This window comes from Dermacentor albipictus, chromosome 10, assembly GCF_038994185.2.
Source record: "Dermacentor albipictus isolate Rhodes 1998 colony chromosome 10, USDA_Dalb.pri_finalv2, whole genome shotgun sequence".
In the NCBI taxonomy this organism is placed as follows: domain Eukaryota; kingdom Metazoa; phylum Arthropoda; class Arachnida; order Ixodida; family Ixodidae; genus Dermacentor; species Dermacentor albipictus.
In genome coordinates, this window is record NC_091830.1 from 3963935 (window position 1) to 3986334 (window position 22400).

General features: G+C 48.5%; 1 protein-coding gene across 3 annotated transcripts in view; it reads left to right on the top strand.

Moving 5' to 3' along the window:
* The first annotated feature begins 1711 nt into the window (after window positions 1-1711).
* LOC135911947 (uncharacterized) overlaps window positions 1712-22400 on the top strand; it is a 46619-nt gene continuing 25930 nt past the window's right edge. For all 3 annotated transcript variants that reach the window (XM_065444298.2, XM_065444299.2, XM_065444300.2), the window contains exons 1-4: window positions 1712-2942; window positions 3759-3932; window positions 5227-5482; window positions 19059-19252. In XM_065444298.2, the coding sequence (XP_065300370.1) occupies window positions 2143-2942; window positions 3759-3932; window positions 5227-5482; window positions 19059-19252 (1424 nt within the window). In that variant the 5' untranslated portion in view covers window positions 1712-2142. The remainder of the gene's footprint in view (window positions 2943-3758; window positions 3933-5226; window positions 5483-19058; window positions 19253-22400) is intronic.

Below are 22400 nucleotides of genomic sequence, written 5' to 3' on the forward strand. Positions count from 1 at the left end.
GTCTTCCGTAGGTGGCGCATCGCCCGTGCCCTTGCGCTTGGAGCCCGCCGTCGCCGGCGCTTCTTCTTCGCCGCAGCCTACACCGTGGCCGCAGCACATCTCCATCTGTCCTACTTCGCCTCCTGTCGCGGTCACATCGCCTCGCTCGGCGGCCCCGCGGGAGGTGGAGGAGGAGATCCTCTCATGAGGGGATCCTCTCATGCCCTTCAAGATTTCATTCAGCGTCTGCTGTAGCTTGTCGATTTTACTCGCTGATTCTTCGTTCTGCTTTCTGGCCCTGCCCAGCTCTTCTCGAAGTTCCTTATTCTCTCGCTCCATTTTCTCCATCCTCGCCGCCGGGAGGGAGTCGGGGGCTCCCCTCGTGCTGCCAGAAAGAGGGGTGCTATCTACGGAGTATCCTTTTCTTCCTGCGACTATGTCGGACTAGGTGACCTTGCGCGGCCCTGTCTGTATCTTGCCATGTGTGGCCCGCACGCCGTCTGGCAAGGGGCGGTTTCAGTTCCGGTTGCGGCTTCCGGTTGCGTCCATTGTCCGGGGTCTCCCCAGTTCCTTCCTCGTCTATCTCCATCTCAGTGGCATTTCGTTCAATCCCCGGGTCCAACGAAAGATGCGCCAGGCCCAACCGTCGTTAGGTCTGGCCGCGCTCACACGGGACTCGTGCGATTTTCGTGCCGTAAAAACTCGTGAAGTTCGCGCTAACCCAAAAAGTTGGTATCCCAGGGTTCGCGATGTCTTGATCTTTCAGATGATATGCCGCTTTCGAGTGTAAGGCTAAAAAAATGGCTGTGGCTTAGGTAAGGTTAAGCCCAGGATGCGAAGCATACTAGCCTTTATTTTAGTTGTTGAACCACTGTTTAGCCTGGTGAACTGCTGTTGCTTGGCTATATTTGGTTCGGCTAGACGAAGAAACAACTCATGCATTACTTCTTCGCCTTCAAGAGTGGAACGCGACAGCGTTCCCGTCGACCCGCCAAGGGGTGTAAGACAATGGGCTACAGGGCAGCGACTACGCGTCCCGCATTGGACGCGGTGAGCGTCGAGCAAAGCAGCGTTCGGCGCGGCAACGAAATGTGCGCCTGAGCAAGAGACGCACGCCTTAGAAACAGCGCGTTTCTAAGGCAACACCGCATTCACTAGAGGCGCTTTTGTACCGCTTCGAAGCGTTGTACTCGTGGCTCAGTGGTAGCGTCTCCGTCCCACACTCCGGAGACCCTGGTTCGATTCCCACCCAGCCCGTCTTGCAAGAGTTGAGCCAAAGCCACTTCTCCTCTGTCGTGACGTCACGGTGTCACGTGATTTCATGGTCACCGCCGCGCCTGAGGAGCTGGGTTGAGCCCTCGTAATATGCTTCGCATAAAAAAAACTGCGGAAGCACTCATAAATCGATGGAGCCGATGCGAGAAGCTTCCGCTCCCACTGGCGACTTCTTTCTTCAAGTACATCCTTTTTTATTCTCTTTTTTTTAGTATTCCTACCAACGCAAGGCTTACTATAGTATTGATCACTATTTCATCCCATGTATACACAGTTTATTTTTCATCTTGGATTACATATATATTTTCCTTTATTGTGTTATTTATTTATTAACTAATTTCTTTCATTTATTCATTCATATCACCACCCGATTCGTGGCCCATCCCTTATAGTGGGTTTGTGCCAATAATTGAAGCTTCAACATCATCATCATCGTCTTCTTCTTCTTTCTACTACCATCCCCAAAAAACGTGGCCAATCCTCCGCAGTGGGTACGTGCCACCGAAGAAGTATATTCTATCCCATCCGCAGCGTACCGCATTGGTGAGAGGTCAAGTGCGCTGTCAAGACATCCTCCACCTTCGAAAGGCGTATCCGGCGTCACGCTGAACAGCAGCGAAAACCCTTTGGTTGTCCCACCCAGCGCTAAAACGAAGACCGCTGTCTGCTCGTCGAAGGGCACGCTAGCTTTGTCTGCGATTGCCGCTTGAACCGACAAGCGCCGCTCCAGCCACTTCTGGCACAGGATCCCTAGGAAGCTCGGCGACCTTTAAGAGCGAGTGCCGTATCGATTCGAAGAGCACGAAGAAAACACCCGAAACTGTCGGCGCGAGAACCATTGCCGGAGCCACATCCACCAGCGAGAAAAGTGCATCTGGTTTGGCCCCAATGAGCGACAAAGGCCGATGCGGAACGCCGTCGAACAACCCCGGCAGCTTGAAAGTCGGCTCGCACAGCGGGTCACGACCGCTTCCGACAGAAAAAACTCGCGTAGCTGCCGCGACGGCCGCTGGTGGATCTGGAGCTTCCTCTGTCGACGGCAAAGGGGCACCTTCTGATGCATCAACGAACCGCAAGTTCGCAGCCAGTTCGCCGAAGACCAAGTCCGGTTCCCACATGGTCTCAACCAACACGATCAGCTCTCCAAGAGACGCACCCAACGCTACCAAAAGCTCATCGCCATTCACCGGCAAGAGGCGTACTGCGTCTCCGGAAACCTCTGTAGCGGGTACGAAGAGAGCCAAGAAAGGGTCCGGTGCCACCTCACCGAAAAGTGCCTCGATCGGCGCAACAATAACGTCCACCGCAGCCACGAAGAAAGACGCCACGTCGCATGCCGGCTCCGCAAAGACGCCACCAAACGGTGCTTCGACGACGAGCACCGGCAAGAATGACCAGGCCCCATCTGTCAGCGATGCACCGGGAACCGGCTCGGCCAGGAGCAGCGCTTCAGGACACGACCGAGAGCAGAGCAGCGCCGAGGAGCCGTGGAGCGTCGAGGCGAGCTCGTCGTCGACCTACACGACGGAGACAGCGCAGCCCATCTTGCAGCGGCGCAGGGGCGAGGCATACGTGCCACCCGGCTGGTTCAAGCCCCGCGAGTCGCGCTCGAGCGAAGAGATGTTGGAGAGTGGCACGGCGACGTCCTCCGAGGCCTCTGGCTCGAAGTCTTCCGCCACGTCACGTAGGTGGGTCAGTGGCGCTGTACCACATGAATACGTGCAGGGAAAACAGGGGGAAGGCGGGAGATGGAAATTCAAAACGATGAGCAAATAGAGAACAAGGTGAAAGCGGGAGCGAACGTTTCGACAAGTGGAGTTGCCTTTTCTAAGGCGACATATACTTTCCTCGCCACAGTATATATACGTAGACTTCTTCGAGAGAGGACGGGGGGTAAGGCGGGTGAGTGCGGCAACGAGCGAAGGTGGGTTAGCGGCGAGGCTGTAGAATTGAGAATAAAGGAGTGCTGTGCACAAGGCCGGTGACAGGGCCGTCTGTCAGCCACGTGTCAACGGCCGTGTGTCAGCCGGCGTGTCAACAGCGTGCACAGCATCTCTACTACCTGCTTCGCTGGCGGTCGTGAGCTATCCTGTCTCTGAAAGAGATAATAGGAATGACAGAAACCGGCGCTCGTGAAAAAAAGAATTTATAAAAAAAATACTGAAATGGAATAAATAAATGAAGGCAAAAAAGGAAAGGAAGGAGAAAAAAAGAAACAAGATGTTGAGTCGAGCTGTAGTTGCTTTATGACCATAGCGAAACAGGGCTGCTAAGACAAGCGAGTACACAAGATGGTGCACACTATAATGTGCACTGTCGATGTGAGACGGCCTTTGTTAACGCTTTTCTCAAACTGCAGGAAGCAGTGTGAACCTCATGCGCGCGTCAACAAACGGCTCGACGTCAAGGACGTCGCCAATTCAGTCGAGCGCGACATTCCTGCGCTGTGCCGCAGATTGATCTCGTCACTTGCAGAACGCAGTTTGGCGCTCTCTTGCGTGCAGCGCCAGCAGCTGGATGCGGCGTATCGCTGGTGGCGAGGGCAAGCTGTCCGCGCGCCACCGGTGCTGCTTGTGCGTCGCCTGCTGCGCCCTCGTGGTGTGCGTGGCATCGGCCGCCGCGCTCGCAGTGGCTGCCCTGCTGCGCAGGGGCGACAGCGCCTGGGATCACGGCTGCAGGTGGGCCGAACCATGTGATCCAATGGTGGCGCGGACGGGCATTTCCTGTAACTGTGCGCGCGCGCATGCGCACGCATAAGTAGAAATGACGGCAGGAATTTTTCTCTATGAATGAATGAATGAATGAATGAATGAATGAATGAACCTTTATTTCAAGAAAGGGGCGGTTATCGGCCGCTAAGAAAAAGCCCTAGAGGCGATGTGTGTGCGTCAGGCCTAAGTTGAGAGATCTGATCAGTTTAAAAGCAAGGAAAGCACTGAAATATACTAAACTAATACATTGCGTATTTGTAATTCTGCCTGCGTTTGCCCATACAGAATAGGAGACCGTAGTAGTGTTTTGACTGTAGTAATGACCGTTGTAATGTTGTGCTTCCAGTCATTGCGTGCCTTCATGAACTTTTTATGCTAAAAACTGCAACACCACAACGTTCTTCAAGACGCCTCAGGTCTAGTAATGACTGATATTATTTGGGTCATTTTATGGTAGCACCAGCCAAAGAGCTTGTCGTGTGCAAGTGTTTTGGTATTACTTATTTGTAAGTAATCTGTAGGCTACTGTTCTCGGCCTGACCTCATTACAATCTATGGTCTCACGGTAATGTGTATATAGGTAATAAGTGTTGCTCCAACAGAGTCAAAGGGGTCCTGAAATGTGCATTTTTCGAGGCACCTTTAAGGTGCGTGGTTCCTATAAATGCTCGAGGAGTCACATGCGGCGATGTGTGATTCCCACGGCGTGGACACCAAGGAACTCGTGACATGCACGTGCCTCATTGCATATGCCCAATGTATACAGCCCAGCCGGCATGTGATCGAAGCTGACTTTGACTATACGTACTGATAATTTCCCTTCATAATATGAGAGCTACGAAAAAGCAAGAGAACGCGCACTGTCTGTATGCTCAGGGATCCTCCTCGAAGCGCCATTTTTCTTACCTTAAACCAAGAAGACTGTCAGTAAATGCTCGTGAGCATGCGGAAGAAATCTTACTTTTCAGTCCGAACTCTTCTTTGCATGGTCGCACACCGCTCACTTTGCTCGTGACCGAACCCATGATGCGAGCACCGTGTACGCTGTACAACATTCCGCAGTGCCATCGGCTCTGCGGTGCAACCATGGCCCATCCTCGGCGACAACACTTGTAGCATTGCTCTAAGGGTGGGTTCATAAGCGCGGCGCCAAGCGGTCTCTTCTCTCCGTTCTCGTGGTTGCGTTCGAGACGTTGCAGCCGAGGACGACAGCCGCTCTCGTGCACGGGCCGCGTGGCTCACCGGGCTTTCTCGCGCGCAGGACGAGCTTCTGCGTGCGTGCCCGTGAGCTGATGCAGCCACCGCCGGGGGCCCCGAGACCCTGCGATGACTTTTACAGCCACGTGTGCTATGCATCCGCGGGCTCGCACATGGACTTCCTCGAGGCGTTTCGGCTGCGGCGCAAGACCGAGTACCACGAGTCTGAGCTCGCCGATCCCTTAGCAGCGCCCACAGGAGACGTGTCGCACAAGCTCGCCTACGCGCACCAGGTCTGCGCACAGTTCTCGCACCGACAGGTATGGTCCACCGGAGCGCGCCATGCCCGGTTTAAGCGCTCCATAGCAGCAACCGATTCTTCTCGCAACAGACTTGAGTAGTTTAGGCTGCGAGGATGATGTATTGACGATACACGTATAATAATAATAATAATAATAATAATAATAATAATAATAATAATAATAATAATAATAATAATAATAATAATAATAATAATAATAATAATAATAATAATAATAATAATAATAATAATAATATTTATTTCACTCATGAAGTGAGGGAGTGCGGGAAAAAAAGCTGACAAGTCAGCTTGACTAGTTCCCAGCTCCCCGGAGTACAAAATAGAAGAAACAGAAACACTTTTTCGAATGGCAACATAAAAACCACAAACAAATAATAAATACTAATGCAGCAATAACTTGTCGATAACATTGAGAATAAGTAACTATAGAAATAAAAAGTTTGTTAACTGCGTGATAGACCAATGGTAAACAAAACGTACAAACATGAAAAACTGCAAGTAAAAAGCGCTACATAATGAAGGAAAAACGAAAAATAAAACGGCACACATTGGTGTAGTATGAAACAGTACATTGGTACATTGCAATGCGTATAGCGTACATGCGCAGAGATGAAAAAACCACATAAAATTCTGTCATGGGAAAGGAGCTTTGTCACAGAAGCACAATTTCAGTTTCTGGTTCGATGCTGTTTCGGGAGTGAAACCGTTGTTATGGCAGAAATTTAGCAAATGCGGTCGGGTTCTGTTTACCATTTGTTGTCCGTATCCGGTTCTGCACGTTTTGATTAGCCATAGCTGTGTGTTTCGATTCTCATAATATGTGGTCCTTTTAGAAAGCGATGCCAACCGTAGTAGGGAATAGCTGTTATTTTTTACTTCAAGCTTATAACGTGGACACAGGCAATGCAGATATAGCTCGTCTATTTTCATTACACAGTACTTCAAGAACTTCACAGTACTTCAGAGGGTGGGAAGGTTGACTCATGGGGACGTTTTCAATATTTCGTAACATTTTTTCTGTAATATCATGATTCTTTGCAAATTACCTTTTCTTGTGTTCCCCCAAACCAATTGGCAATATTTCATATGTGAGTGGAATAACGCATTGTACAATAGAAGCTTAACCTTTGACGGTAGAATGTATTTGTTGGCGTATATCAATCCAACGATGCGAGACAGTTTTGACACAACGTGGTCGATATGAATGTCCCAGGTCATATTTTCGCTGAAATATACTCCAAGTATTTTAAATGCGCTTACTAGTTCTACCTTTGAGTTTTCCAGCTTAATGTCTGAGGTAATGTTAATTTTCTTGTTTTTCGCACGGTATATGACAGCCTTCGTTTTACTAACGTTTATTTTCAATTTGTTAAGTTGCGCCCATGGGTCTAATTTCACAAGCGTTCTGTTCGCTCTCAGAAACAGCTCATCCGTACTTTCTGCAGAGAATAACAGTGTCACATCATCAGCATAAATGACAAATTTCACCATAGGATCGACGTTAACAATGTCATTCAAATATAAGTTAAACAAAAATGGGCCCAGAATACTCCCTTGAGATACGCCGGCAGAAATTGGTAATATATTAGAAGAGCAGCCATTTAAATATACGTACTGCTTGCGCTCACTAAAGTATGACGTCAGTAGTGATAGAACCGTTCCGCGGAATCCGTACATATCAAGTTTCTTTAGCAGTATAGAGTGATTTAAATAATCGAAAGCTTTCGTGAAATCTACGTATATTCCAAGGGCTACTTCTTTATCTTCAAGCGATTGCAGGATAAATTCTTTTTGTTCTAACAGTGCCATTTCTGTTGATCGATATTTCCGGAAGCCATACTGCGCCTCATGAATGATATTGCATTGTTCGCTAAAATTTGTCATTCTAGTAAGGATTATTTTGAGAAAACGGGTAGTATGGATACTGGTCTAAAATTTGTAAAATCATTCTTACTACCTTTTTTGTGCAATACGCTCACTTTGGCGAGTTGCATTTGCCCCGGAAATGTTCCTTGAGATAAACAAAGGTTATACATGTGAGCTAAACACTCTGCTATGTCTCTTATCACAAACTTCACCGGTTTTATCACAATTCCGTCTGCGTCACAACATTTGCTATTATTTAGCCCCATGAAAACCGACATGACCTCTGATACTGATATTGGTATTAAGAACATTGACTTCTCGTTTCTTATATGAAAAGTATTAGAATCAATGAAATAACTAGTTATCTCAGTGAAGTATCTGTTGAATGCGTTTGCTAAATCAGTGCCTGTGAGTTCCTTATCTTGAGTATGAATTTTCGTTACTGGGTTTGGGCCTGTAGATCTGTTTAGAAGCTCATTCAATTTCCTCCATAATTCATCCGACTTATTCATCGAGCAGCAAAACTGGTTACAGAGATATTGATCACGTGCTCTGCGTATTTCCGCCGTCAGTTTAATACCGAGACAGTATTAAGACCTATGACGTGGGGTAAGCTCTATCTGGCCTTGAGAGAAAGCTTGAAAATCACAATGGGTGAACGGCAAGCGTACACTTAGCTTGAGTATTCGTGCTATCTTGTAAGGTTCAATAACTGTGCGTTACCTAGAACTGTCGTACGTAAGCCAGAACGTATACGGACTCGACCGTTCCGGTTATTCTGATGCACAAGGTGACCTATAATAGATAGGGTCAACCAAGTGTCCTATCTAAAGAAGGCAAGGTCGGCACATATGGTTCGATAATTCGATGAATAAATGTTGGTTATATCTCTCAATGCTGTCTGTTTTAATGCGAAAGCATGATATGCCCAGTTACGCGAAAATCTGTCGTAGTCGGCGGAGTGATCGAATTACGGTACCAAGAAAAACCGACGTCGCAAAGAGTACAATCAAGTAAAAAAAAAGTGCGCAGATTGACGACATATATATCAGGCAGGTTCCTGTAAACGAAGTAAATTACTGGCTTTGAAAATAAAGTTTGGTAAACTTAAATCTAGGTGGGAGTCGAACCCGGGCCTCGGTGCCACGGCGGCTGCCATCGCAGCCATCTACCTGACTGAAGATATGGACTAGTGCGTACGTCATTGAGTACGTGACGGCGCAGCCAACGGGCGCACGCCATGAGTGTATAAAACAATGTCCAATTGAAGGCCCCTTGGCGGGGCTACGAGGTATGAACTCGTCGCGGGCTGGCGAGTGTGTTGAAACGCTTGGCGCATTTTGATTTGGCCTTACCGAGCGAGAGCTTGGCGGACAAGGAACGCGCGGAGAGAAACATTTCACCGTAATGCTTTCTCATCACCTGCGAGCAGTCCTAAGTGTCTTTGCCGAATTTGTAATTTTACAGCGAAGCTGTTTGTGGCTAGGGTTCAGTGCATTTTTGTTTTGCGTGTGCAATACTCAGGTCCCGAATTAGATGCAAAATGGTTTGATTACATGCAAAAGCGTGTACGTCTCATCACTTGGATATGCATTTTGAGTAGATTAGTCATCATTAGGCACCATTTTGAAGATCAGTAGACTCTCAGGTAGATAAAGGTTTCTCAAAGATTTGCCGCCACGGAGGAAGGAAACTCAGGAGAGGCCCTCACGTCACCCTTTGTGAAGCGAAAGTGAAGCCGGAAGTTGGCGTTGCTCAGGGCGTTGCTCCGCCTGTCGGGCCAGCTCTCCTCTCTTGTTTACATTTCTCGTGAAACCACGCCGCGCTGCGCGCAACCGTGCTGCTCGGACCCGCGCGCTCCGCAGCAATAGTAAACGATCTTTAGCACGTTAGTATGATTTCGCCAAAAAGGGCAAAATTTCCCGCAGATATTCCTTCGTCCGTTGCCATTGCCGTGGCGCGGTACAAGCGTTGCATGCACGTTCATTTCACGAAATTTAGTTCCTCCTGTCCCACCTGGCCAGAGCAACATCCGGTAGAGCACGGTCCAGATAACGCAGCGCAACAAAACACGGAGACCAACGCAAACCTGCCCGCACGGCGCCGTTGCCACGGTACGAAACGTACGGAGCAACACGTGTGAGCGCACAGAACAATAACAAAGCCGCCATTGTGGCCCGAAAGGCAGGGCCACTACAGCAAAGAAATAAAAAAAAAATTACCGACGATTACGTTACTTCCTAATGCGAAATTTGAGCGCAGCAAATAAGCTGTTTCACCTTTTCGATAGATTGAGGCAAAGAAATCGAGCAACACATGTATGCGCTATCACAGAATTTTTTTTTATTTTTCACACGTATTCCTTTAACAAAGACTCCACTAACAGTTCTTGACAGTCATGAAGGAAGCTTTGTGGTCGGAGAAATAGACTGATATATGTTTGACTTGGTACACCAATGCTTGATTCTCAAAGACGAGATCTATACAAGTGCCTCGCGAGGTTGTCACAGCCGTGGGACGCGTTACGAGCGAGAGGAACGGGATGTTCTCCGGCATAAGTGTTAGGAAATTGCTGTTTGTCTTTATGTCAACATTAAAGTCCCCCACTACTAACATCGGTGTGGATCGATGGACGGTTAATGCGAGTTGCAGGAAGTGCACGACGTCTTTCGTGAGTGCGGTAGCGGACTCACGAAAGCGGTATCAGTCGGTCGCTGCTAGCGCTGGGGGGATGAAAGGGGGGCGGAGCTGGTTATGAGGCCGACGATAACGCCGACGACGACGCGAAACCCAGGAACGGACGCCAAAGAGCCATTTGTGTAGCCAGCCCTCCTCCACAGTCTCTCCTCCTCCCTTCCATCATCCTCCCTCGCCCGGAGAGCCGACAGCGCGCATGCGCGGCGGCGGAGCAGATTCGTCGGCGAGCTACGACGCGAAACCCAGGAACGGACGCCAAAGAGCCATTTGTGTAGCCAGCCCTCCTCCACAGTCTCTCCTCCTCCCTTCCATCATCCTCCCTCGCCCGGAGAGCCGACAGCGCGCATGCGCGGCGGCGGAGCAGCAGATTCGTCGGCGAGCTGGTTACGAGGCCGACGACAACGCCGACAACGCCGACGACGACGACGACGACGACGCGAAACCCAGGAACGGACGCCAAAGAGCTGCGCTCTAAAAACAGCAAAACAAAGGAGAACCTACTACGTCGTTTCCTCCACACTTTTCTCCTAGCGCGCGGAGGGGTTAGGGCCTCTCCCGAGTTTCCTTCCTCCATGTTTGCCGCTGTGCGATCCGCGTCGGCCATGTCTACGTTCGCACCGCCCTCTCGTTGTCGACGTTCCGAGCGCTTGCCTGGAAGGAGTTCGTGGAGAGGAGTTCGTTCTAGAGAAAGGAGATTGGCGCTTACGACGGCGCGCCGCACGTCGCCTCAGCGACGGCGCACGAATACGAAACGATTACCGCTTCACCTTGCTTCTGTGTAATCAGCTCTAGAAAATGCAACTGAGTTTTTCGCTAACACATTGTGCTCCAATCATGCCGGATCGACTCGTGTGGATTTGAGCCGTGTGCAGTAGTTGGCTGCGAAAATAGTGATGCCATATTAAGGAATGGATGAAATAAATCTGCGTAGCCAATTTCGCGGAGCGTTTCTGCAACTGTCCGTACGTGTTACCGGCACTGCGACATGTACGGCTTTCTTCGAGGGTACAGAAATTTACTCCTCCGCCAGTACTCTATCGCTAACCTTCAAAGAAAGTGCTTCAGCCCCGTAAGGTCGGCAAGAGTGAGTACCGCTCGTTAAACAATGACAAACGGAGCAGCGCCGCTTCCTGTCATGGTACGTTTCGCGCACAGTATCTGCACACGTTGTCAGGATTGGGGGCTCAATCCCATCGCTCGTAACCCGTTGTCAAGATTGGAGTCAGGAATGAATTAGAAGGTAGCTGGCCCATGCCGTCGTCCAACTTATCCACGCTGAGGACGTTGATGAAGGGAAGGACTGATTCTCATCGAGAACGAGGAATATGGCTTTATTTACAGTATTTACATGCAGTTCATCAGTCTAGCATGACTGCGAGAGAAAGTACGTCAGTCTAACATGACTGCGAGAGAAAAGTGTCTCGAGCATCCACACAACAGTGGTTTATAAACACTCGGTCCCCCCCCCCCTCGATTCTAAGGTGACGGAAACGGTCGTCCAGTCTTCGTAAACAAGCCGCCTATCCGCGGGACGGCTTACACGCGCGCGCACACACACAGGTTCATGGTCCGGAACCAACGTCACATGGACTTCGTAAAACTCGGGGCTTACTGCAAGAATGGTGCGTGGAATGGGATCTCCGTCGACGTTCCCACGGCGCTTCCCCTCTCGCAGCAGACCAGGGCGGCGATGGCGAGTGCAGGCACAAAGCCTGCTTCGTTAAACTCGGCTCCAGCGATGGAGAGTTGAGGACGCGTGTATTGTTCTCGACACACAGTCGACTTAGTCACGCCGTGGCTAGAGGTTTGCGGCGATGCTCCAGGAAAAGATGACGCCCGCGGTCGCAACTGGTTGGCAAAACTTGCACGTCAGCGGGCCGTTCTTAACAACGTCTACCCCAACTGGCACGGAATTACGTCCATTATATCGCCAACGTGTAAATAAATGAATGGGCGCACACTTGAATATATGCGCGCCATATACGCACAATAAAGGACGCACTATACACCGACAGCGCACAAATGGCCGAAGCTGAATGTTTCGTGGCAGTCCACAAGAGTAAGCGAGTTACTAGGGATAATAAATCTTTGCTACAAGGTATTACGATGTACAAAACAGCTACGTTTAAAGCCTTGCATACTGCAAGAACAAATCTATCGGAACTGAGCACGTCCGTGAGTGATTAGGCAGAAATAATCAGATAGTGACCGCACCAAGAAAATTTATAGTCAGCAAGGTGACAAGCCGCTGTTTCAAATACTTGCCAAATAAAGAACGAATAGCAAAACACTAATCCTGATTCAATACATGAATGAAAAGCTTGGATAGTTTGGAATAGATACCTCGCTTTTAAAACAAGCATCCCATATGCTGCTCGCGCCGCTTGGACATAGCTTAATCAGCTTCCAAAGCGCTTTTGTATGTTCTCTGAAGCTGTGCCCAAAGCTTAGGCCCGGATTCTGAAACACTCCTTTCCTTACTAAGGATGTCTCACACGCTGTAATATGACCCAACGTCAGTTCTGGAACGTAGCTTACTAAGGGGCATTATGTTAGGGCCTCCTTGGTGCTTCTCCGCGCTTAGGGAGCCGGAATGCTACCTCCATGCTTCCGAACTGTGCTCCTCTAACTGAACGCATGCTTCTCCGCACGACTTTGTACGCGGTACGCTCGGCTAGAATAGGTGCCGTGCGCAGCCAAGGCCGCGTAGCCAGCTGCCGTGTATTGATGTCCAGTTTTGTTCCGCGGGCCGCGTTTTGTGCCATATCTTCTTTCTTTGATTTTGTGAAAAGCGAGTGGCGAGAATGACCGGCTTGCGATATTTATCCGAAGACGATAGCTTCGAAAGCTATGCACGGTTTCTTCGACGAGCAAATGAACTTCTTTACGGGTCTGTGCACAAGCCTCCGCCTTTGACTACCGCCCGGCGTCTGATTGTAAGGCAGAATCCACTGGAATACTACGACGAAGTGGACTTTCTAGCCCGGCAACGTTTTTCCAAGCGAGCTGTTACAGCCATACCTGCAGAGCTGCAACTGCATTGTAACACTGACAACAGAGGAGAACCGCTGCCTGCTCTCTTGAAGGTCCTCATCACACTGCGTTGTTACGGAACGGGTGCCATACAAACTGTTGTGGGCGACCTTGTGTGTGTATCCCAACCCTCTGTGTGCCGATGTATTTGGGAGGTGACACAGCTGATATACCTACGTCTGTAACCCTAGTACGTTCCGCTGCCAAACGCCAGTGAAGCGAGGGTAGTCGTGACCAGGTTCTATTCAATCGGAGGACTCCCTGGGGTTACTGGGTGCATCGAATGTACTCATATACCCATTAAAAGTCCCGGTAGACGACGCAGAAGTCTTCCGAAACAGGAAATGGGTATTCTCGGCAAATACACACACACACGAAACAAAACGTACGCAAAAAAAAAGAAGGCGACACCTGACAAACCGAACTCAGATGCTGCCATATGTGCTAGACTTTTTCTTTTCTGCCATATATGCATCATTTTTGAACTATTTTTACGTTATTAACCAAAGAAATGGAATTTATGCCCCGGTATCGAATAGAAATGCAATTTTAACAGTCCCGGCACTTTACCTTGGCCATTCATTACAAATATTTTACAATTTTTTGTAAGTAATCTCGAAACCAAAAGCCTCTAACGTTACACTTCCTTTGGTGAGGCGCTCCATCCGCAGGCGGTGGCCTTCCGAGGGCGCCTAACGTTTAGGTAGCATGGAGGACTCCTTGCGGAAGGTAGGGAAACGGTCCAAGGTTAGGAGCATTTCAGAATCCGGCCCTTAGTCTTTTAAATATTTATATAACCCTCGCTCTTTTTCATCTTTTTTTTCATGTGTGATATGACGTCGGCCTGGTGCTAGGGTGCCAGGTGCTAGGATATAGAGGCACCCTATAACGAGACATGTTTGGTGATAGTAAGGGTCAGGTAATAGGTTACGTGTAGGCAGTGTTCAAAGTGGATGGGTTAGTTGGGGCCTTGGTAATAAATTAGGTATGCAATTAAGTGCTCTATCGGGTTATGAAGAGGCCTTACGAGTGGCGCCATATTCAGCCTGTTACCGTGGCGGAACTATATAAATGCCACCGAGATTAAATTTAGCGAAAATGGATGGAACCCTACGGCAAATCTCTGTGTGAAATTAATTGCTTGTGGATTGAATACAGTGTTTGCAAAAATTTTCTTGATCAAGTGTTAAAAACTATCGTACGGCCGCCATCAGCTACGCTTCCTAATGTCCCGACATGGCTACTCCAGAATGATATTTCGGGGAAAGGGGACACCGCGTTGAGTGCAATTTGCGACACTTTTCACATTCCAGGCCTAATTATAAAAATTGCGGATAAATACTGTGCCCTGGTATTTTTTATAATGTTATGCGTCATACGACTTTCTCAGTTTGTTTCTCCGGTGTCCTCGGTGAACTACACAAGGTATACCTTGTTTATATTAGGCTTAATAAAGGGGCACGTTATGGGTAATGTGTGCGCAAGGTTCTAATTGTGCGGACTGATTACGGCATTTGCTGTAAATTACTTATTCAAGCGTGTGAACGCAACACAGATCAAATTTCGCAAAAATGGAGGAAGTGGGACACTAATATAGGCAATGTTCTGGCGAAGTATATTGTGTGCGGATGAATTACTGCCTTTGTGAAAATTCCTCAACAAGTGCTAAAAAGCGTTATATGCGGGCAAGGTTTGAAACGGGACAATGATACACGGGCAACGCTTTCAAGCATGGGACTTAATTACACGCAATTGAATCTTTCATTGCAACTGCTCCAAATAAGTAGCTTCGCTGGAAAATAGATGTGGATTCTGCAAGGTCACACGAGTGTGCTGTAACTGTTTTTATAGGATCCTTGGTTTTTGATCACTGTTACTACGGGCCAAACAATAAAATCTTCCTTACCTCAGTAAGGAAGCCTTCACAGCGGTGACGCCACCTTACGTGACTCTGAAAGCTTCCTTACTGAGGGGCACTCGGTGAAGGTTTCCTTGGTGCTTCCTCAGCGTAAGGTACCTCCAAAGCTACCTTCATGCGTCCTTACCCTGCTTCTGGCCCTGAACGAGCGCTTCACCTCAACGCTTAGCCACGAGACGTTTTCTTGCGCATGCGCGCTGTCGCCCACCTGCGGAGAAGCGCGAGCACGGTACGTCTTGCCAGGCATGTTCGTTTCAGTCACGCGTGCCGCATGAAAGCATTGCTAGGCGTTGCACGACGCCGGCGTGCCAGCGTTGCTGGAACACGTCAAGTTTTGCACTGCAATGTGGTACTTTTTCTTACGTTTAGTAAACAAAACTAGAAGAAAACGTCGATGCATCTCTATATTAGCTCTTCAATTTAAAAATTGTGCGACGGTACATTTTTTTTAATTGAATAATGGTGCTCGCGTAAACCTTTTAAGAGATCACCTCGAATCCAGGCATGCGGAAACCGCTCCTTACGTGAGAACGGGCAAAGGGAGCTTTTCGAGTACCCTTGCTTCCTCCATCGGTCCTTCGCTGTAAGGAGGCCTCACGTAAGGTTAGGAAGCGCTCGATGGAAACGAACGTTTCATTGTTTGGGTCTACGTTTTCTCGGCATTGAGAGTAATCATTTGATACCATTCTCATGTTAAGACGAGATGTACAAATCCCCTAGGAGACCCGTTTTCTCAGGTTGGTTACGAGTGAGCCAGGTTCGACGCACCAACCCCGTCTGAGGTCAGAGACTTCGTCTTCAAATGCGTCTAGCCGGTACCCAAGAAAAAGTTACTCACGCTTCATTTGCTGAGTATATAGTTTTGTTGAGCGAGAATCTACCCTATCGTACTTTTTAGAACTTGAACGTTAAAGGGACACTAAAGTGAAAAATTATTTTTTCTGCATCAGTAAATTACCGTTCTACAACACCAAAAACACCACTCTTACAACGATAAGGCGTTTGGCAAGCCAGAAGAAGCGCAAGAACGAAATACGGGCGGCGACGTCTACTTGAAGTTCCCGCACCTAGGGGCTGTGACGTCTTGGATTTTGATGGCATCTTCTACGGCCTACTGATTATATATAGCGGTACAGATTGACCACATCGTGTTCTAAAGGAACCAAATATTAAACATGGCGAGTTTCGGGAACCTTTATTCAGCCAACGCGGCCCAAATGCGAAAACATACTTCGGAATTCCTGACGTCACGTGACGTGCCGGCGCTGGGGTTTCGGCGCGAAATTCAAATGCTGATACTTGGACCTTCATTTTCTCATCTAATAATCAAACTATTTTTTTTAAATGACTGCCTGCAGGGTTCTCAAACAATGCTTCATTAGTTTAAACTGATTTGTTGTTTAGCTTTAGTGTCCCTTTATGGTAAAGGATAGTGGTACCGAATAGACAACCGGCGAACACGCCATATCGTATTGACCTCTATGACGGCCATTTGCATGCGGAAGGACGCTCATTAGTGCAATGCGCTCTTAAAGTCGGAGTACGCATGGTGGCTAAACATATGGCAGGGGAAGCTGCGAAGTGAGTTGTATCCTCTTGCTGGCCTTAATGTGTCGCCCTTGACATAAGTGAAATCGCTAAATATAAGCTCGAGAGGACTGTATGCAGAATGTTGTCGAAACCGGACATTGTCTGCACTTTTTCCTCTAATGGACCCTTGCAGCCATCTATAGTCCTCTTAGTGTTCTCTTGCCTTGGAATATGATGCGCGAGTAAACATTGTGCCGTACTGATTAGATTTAGAAAGAGCTCTTGTCATTGCGCTACCGACTATATCTATACAGCTAAAGTATGGCTATACGCTATATTTTTTCATGGTTATATTGCGCTTAGTTTTACACTGACGATATTCAGTGGAGGACAGCACGTGGACGTCCACGTCCGTCCACGTACGTTGGACAGGACGTGGAGGTACGTTGTCCGTCCACGTCCTGTCCTTCACTTAATATCGTCAGTGTAAAACTGAGCGCAATATAACCATGAACGTTCACCAACTAGCCACCTTCATTGCTTTACTATATTTTTTATGTGTAGTATACGTGAACAAAGGGTCGATCGCGAACTGCATACTTCGATGAATGCTGGCCTTATTACCATTGGGAAGCTCCTCTTGAATGTGGATCATATTGTACGGGCTGTTCAGTGTGACAGAGCAACGTCTACTTATCGAAGGCAGGCAGGGCTGTTGACATATATGTATATGCTAGTCTAAACACGGTAACATCTATAGAGGCGCATATTTCTACAATTATAGCTAACCACTGCTGTTTTACAATAAATAATTATGCGAGCAGCCACGCGGGCTTAGACGTTTTGTTTATTTTTCGTTAGGTCGGAAGGTAGCATCGATGTTCGGCGCAAGGCGTTTTTAACATATAGTGTAACATATCGCCCCTGGTATTTTCGTTATCTGAGGTTCATTTCTGTAAATTTTATTGGAGTCGTTGCCGAATCTTCAACCGACGAAAAGAAAGCTACATATCCAAGCTTTCCCGCATATGCACATTATTCTAAGAGTGTTGGTTACCTTTAATATACGAAAATTTGCACCTGTACAGAAATTGTTCTTTAAAAAAAATTTGTTGTTGAGCTAGTTTCTGCATATTTTGGGCCAGAAATGTGCCAAAGCAATGAAATGAGGCGAAAGAGTATTACGAAAATATAACAAAAATTGATCTTTGAGGGGTTTTACGTGCCAAAACCACTTTCTGATTATGAGGCACGCCGTATGTAGAGGACTCCGGAAATTTCGACCACATGGGCTTTTAACGTGCACCTAAAGCTAAGTACACGGGTGTTTTCGCAATCGGCCCCCATCGAAATGGATCTTTGAGGGAGCTAAATGAATTTCATTGCAATGAATCTAGATACCCGGGCGATCTTTTTTTTTTTTCTAATAGATGCTCACCTTTCTTGTTCATGTGCGCATGCGCTAGATGCATTCGCTTTCTTGGGGGAATAAATTTGTTGTAGGTGTTCACCTGTGTCGTTTCTATCGATTAAGTCCTCAATGCGTGCTGCGCCACAATTCTGGTCTAAAAGTTCCTAAAGCATAACTGCGAGTCGGCCTAGTTGGAACAGATTCATTTTTTAAATAATTTTTGTGCGCAAACAAACAGGGACGAAGAAGAGCAACACAAGGACGAGCGCTTTCTAAGAACTGGCTTTATTTTCGAAGAACCATCTGCTTAAACACCCACAGATCTGCGCGATCTAGTCAGAGTTGACTAGATCGCTATGTTCGCTCTGTTGACTAGATCGCGCAGATCTGTGGGTATCAGGTGGTTCTTCGAAAATAAAGCCAGTTCTTAGAAAGCGCTCGTCTTTGTGTTGCTCATCTTCTTCATCCCTGTTTGTTTGCGCCCAAACAGTATTAAAAAAATAAAAGTTCCTGTGCTCAAAGCGCACAGCCCGGAAGAGCAGAACACCGCCACCGTGGCCGAAGTAGTGTGAGCGCTGCGTGGCTGCACTTGGTCTGCTTTGTCGAAAGTGCAATATTCTCAAATCAGACCAATGTGAAGAACGCCAGCAGCACCACGAGGCCTCACGCCGCCCGCCCGTCGGAGTGCTGCACTGGACATATTACGAACATGTGAACAGGCAGCTCGCAAGCAACGAGCACTCGGAAGACACTTGCAGAAGCTGCGTGCGGTAGTCATGGCGCCTATAGGGTAAACGTGTGCGCCGGATGTACAGTGCGGTGCACTGTTAAATGGAACACGAATGCGTGCGAAATTCCCCCTCTGGAAAGTGTACGCTCTGCAGCAGGTGACTCATATTTGGTGGCGCTGGCACCTTTCCGTATGCCTGTTCGGTTCATTTATACGTAGCTCCAGCAGGAATTTGCAGCTACAGCGCCAGCAGAGAGAGAGCCGCACATTAGAGCGTTCCCTTTAACAGTCCATCGCTCTGTACCGTATGCAAGGGGCTTTATGCCGTACAAGCTGTGAGCGCCACATACTGATGCGCCCCGTCTACGCCGTTTCCCGCGCATGCGCAGAATCCCTCGCTGCGCACCTTGGCATCCCAGATGCGCCAGTCGCTGGAAGGCGACATGAAGAGCTTCCTGGAGGCGCGCTCCGAACACGATGACACCATGCTCAACCTGACCTGGGCCGCCGTGCGCATGGGCATCAACACGCTGTTCAATGTCACCGAGGTCAATGCGAGCACGCCTCTGCACATCTACGCCAGGTGCGCCCTCTCCTTTGGGCAGGCTGCACGCTTCGCGCCCACGTGTTTCGTGCCTTTACCTCATTCGGCTTGTCTGCACATGCCCGGGAACGTTACGTCTAACAGGCGCGGCGCGTTGAGGCGGAGCGGGCAAAGATAATTGCTAACGTGCCTGACTCCCGATTATCAATGAACGCGCAGTTTCTTTCGTAACGCAGCACGTGTTCTCGTTTCTCTTTTCGTGAACTATTTCTGGTATACTTTGCACACCATAAATATTACCACGCAGCGCACACTGTTAAAAAAAAAAAAGAACATCCGCCTCCATTCCGCCGTGTGAAAGTGGATGTTCAACGAAGCTGCAGTGTTGCCGACGAGCACAACCGACGCTCAAGTACCGTCCCAACTGACGCTTGGCCCCTTGCGCACGAAGTTGTTCGAGTTTGGCCGCACGCCGCTGCTGGTCGTTTACTGTCGTTTCTTGTCCCCTCTGCCGCTGTTCGTGCTCACGCTGCCCTTCGGCGCACCTGCGTATACGTGGCCCACCCATAGCGCAGCCGCAGCGACACTGAAATCCATTGCTAGGATATACCTCTCCTTGAAAAGGCCTCCGTCACGTGACATTGGGTTACTCCGATATGCGTCAATCCAGTCGCCGACGACTGCGGGTGCCATAGAGTTTCTCACTACATTACCTAGAGGGAAATATGGCGCTGCTGCGCTGTGGTATGCATGGGAATGCCGGTATATTGGGGATTCGGATTGGCATCGTCCTCGTAGAGACAGGACGCCTTGAAGACTCGCTTGGCAAGTACCATTCCGTCTGTCACAATGATTCATTTTCTACTAGAACAGCACGAGAAAAGCTGTTTTAGCTTTATTATTACGCGAAAACCTGTTTTGTTTAACTATGAGAACTTGTTATTGTGTGTACGACTACACGTTACGTAAAAAGTATCAGCGGGCCACTAAAGTTGGAGGACAGACGACAAGGTTCGCGCTCGCTTTGAAACAGTTGGTCGTCTGCTCTTGCTTTCCTTCCCTTGGTCATGCATCGTGGGTGAGTGAAGATGCAATATGCGTGAATGGAAACATTTTATGAAGATTTTACTTTGAGAACGCGTTATTTGCGTAGCCATATCCACGTTTTAGACGAAGCCTCTTACAACACCAGCCAACACGAGCCTCGCAGACACATATACCGTCATTCCCATGACGGCACGGTGCCCCTTAAGAAACTCCCATAGACGGTGGCGCCAGATTACCCTCTAGGTGTTATAGTGAGAAACTCTATGGCGGGTGCCTTCTGAATGGATGGATGGATGTTATGAGCGTCCCCTTTGGAACGGGGTGGTGGGTTGCGCCACCAAGCTCTTGCTTATTATACTGACTTGTGTCCTACCTAGGTTAAACAATAAAAAAGAGAAAAAAAGACACTATGAACTACCACACCCAAATTTTCTGATCCCCTATTTCGAACTGTGCTTTTGTACGTCTTCGTTTTTTGTCGTTTCCATGCTTTTCTTCCACCAATCCTCTAATCCTTCTCACGCCTTCTGTCCAGTGGCATCAGCGCCCCCTTTACCAGTTGAGGTCCGTCTGAGTGGCCGCGGCCTTTAGGTGGCGGTACTGTTTTTGGGCGAGCACGAGCCGACGAAAACTCCCGACTTGCTAGAGGCTAACAGCATCGCTGTAAAAAAAAATGGCTGTGGATTAGCTAAAGTTAAGCCCAGGATGCGAAGCATACTAGCCTTTATTTTAGTTGTTGAACCACTGTTTAGCCTGGTGAACTGCTGTTGCTTGGCTATATTTGTTTCGGCTAGACGAAGAAACAACTCATGCGTTACTCTGCTTCGCCTTCAAGAGTGGAACGCGACAGCGTTCCCGTCGACCCGCCAAGGCGTGTAAGACAATGGGCTACGGCGCAGCGACTACGCGCCCCGCATTGGACGCGGTGAGCGTCGAGCAACGCAGCGTTCGGCGCGGCAACGAAAAAGCAAGCGACGCACGCCTGAGCCTTATAAACAGCTCGTTTCTACGGCAACACCGCATTCACTAGAGGCGCTTTTGTACCGCTTTGAAGCATCGTACTCGTGGCTCAGTCCAGACGCGTCTTGGCTACCGAAGTGGAAGGACGTGCTATCATGTGCTCCCTTGTAGGGGCAGTTTCAGCGGCCCGTGCGGGCCGTGGTATCAGGTGTACTGAAAAGCCGGCTGAAGACTACCAGGTTCTGCCTCATCTGCCCACAGGTGCTTCTGTTTTAAACACCGTTTTTAACGCGAGAGCGTTAAGGAGCTCGTGTCGCAGAAAAGCCGGTGTCGTCGGCGTCGGCGGCGTTGGCCGTGAGAGATAAATCCCAGCAGGTCCTTCATGAATAAAAAACAACTTGCAAGATGGGCTGGGTGGGAATCGAACCAGGGTCTCCGGAGTGTGAGACGGAGGCGCTACCACTGAGCCACGAGTTTTTTTTTCTTTATTCACAAAATGACACACATAAAAACACGTTGGACTACTTGGACCAACGTGACAAGCTAAAATTTCTTGAAATTCACTAATTCATCAAGATTACCCAACCAGTCAGGCGGATCTGCCTGTACACGATATATCTCACGTATGAAAATAATGCTTTCAACAAAATTTTCTCGCGCTGGGCGCGCATTCACATCGGCGTGCGTTACCGCTATCCGTGTCTTCCAAAGACCATGGAGGCCCAGGAGCATTATCATGTCATACGGAAAGCCCTGATGGCTGTCTACCGGCAGGAAACGTATACACTGTGCTGTTATCGGCAGTTCCTTTTTAAGAGTTCTTTGCAAGACATCCCAATAAAAAATTGCATCCCAGCACTCAATGAAAGCGTGCTCAATGGTCTCCGGCTTGTTACATAGCGCACAGTTGGTCGTCCATGGTACAGATATTCCTTTGTCGGCTATCCATGTTTTGACCGGAAGGGTAGATGTATGCAATTTAAAGAAGAACGACTTTACGCTTGCTCTCACTGGCATCTTTTTAACTCTTTTTAAAACATCTTGTCCTGGGCCTCCATAGTATTTCATTCGGTACAATGGCACTGGCATCATAACGTCAACTAAATCCTTGTAAAGTTTCTTTCTTGTTACTGTGCTCAGGTACTGAAGGGAAAACCGAGCTTTTAATATTCGAAGGGAG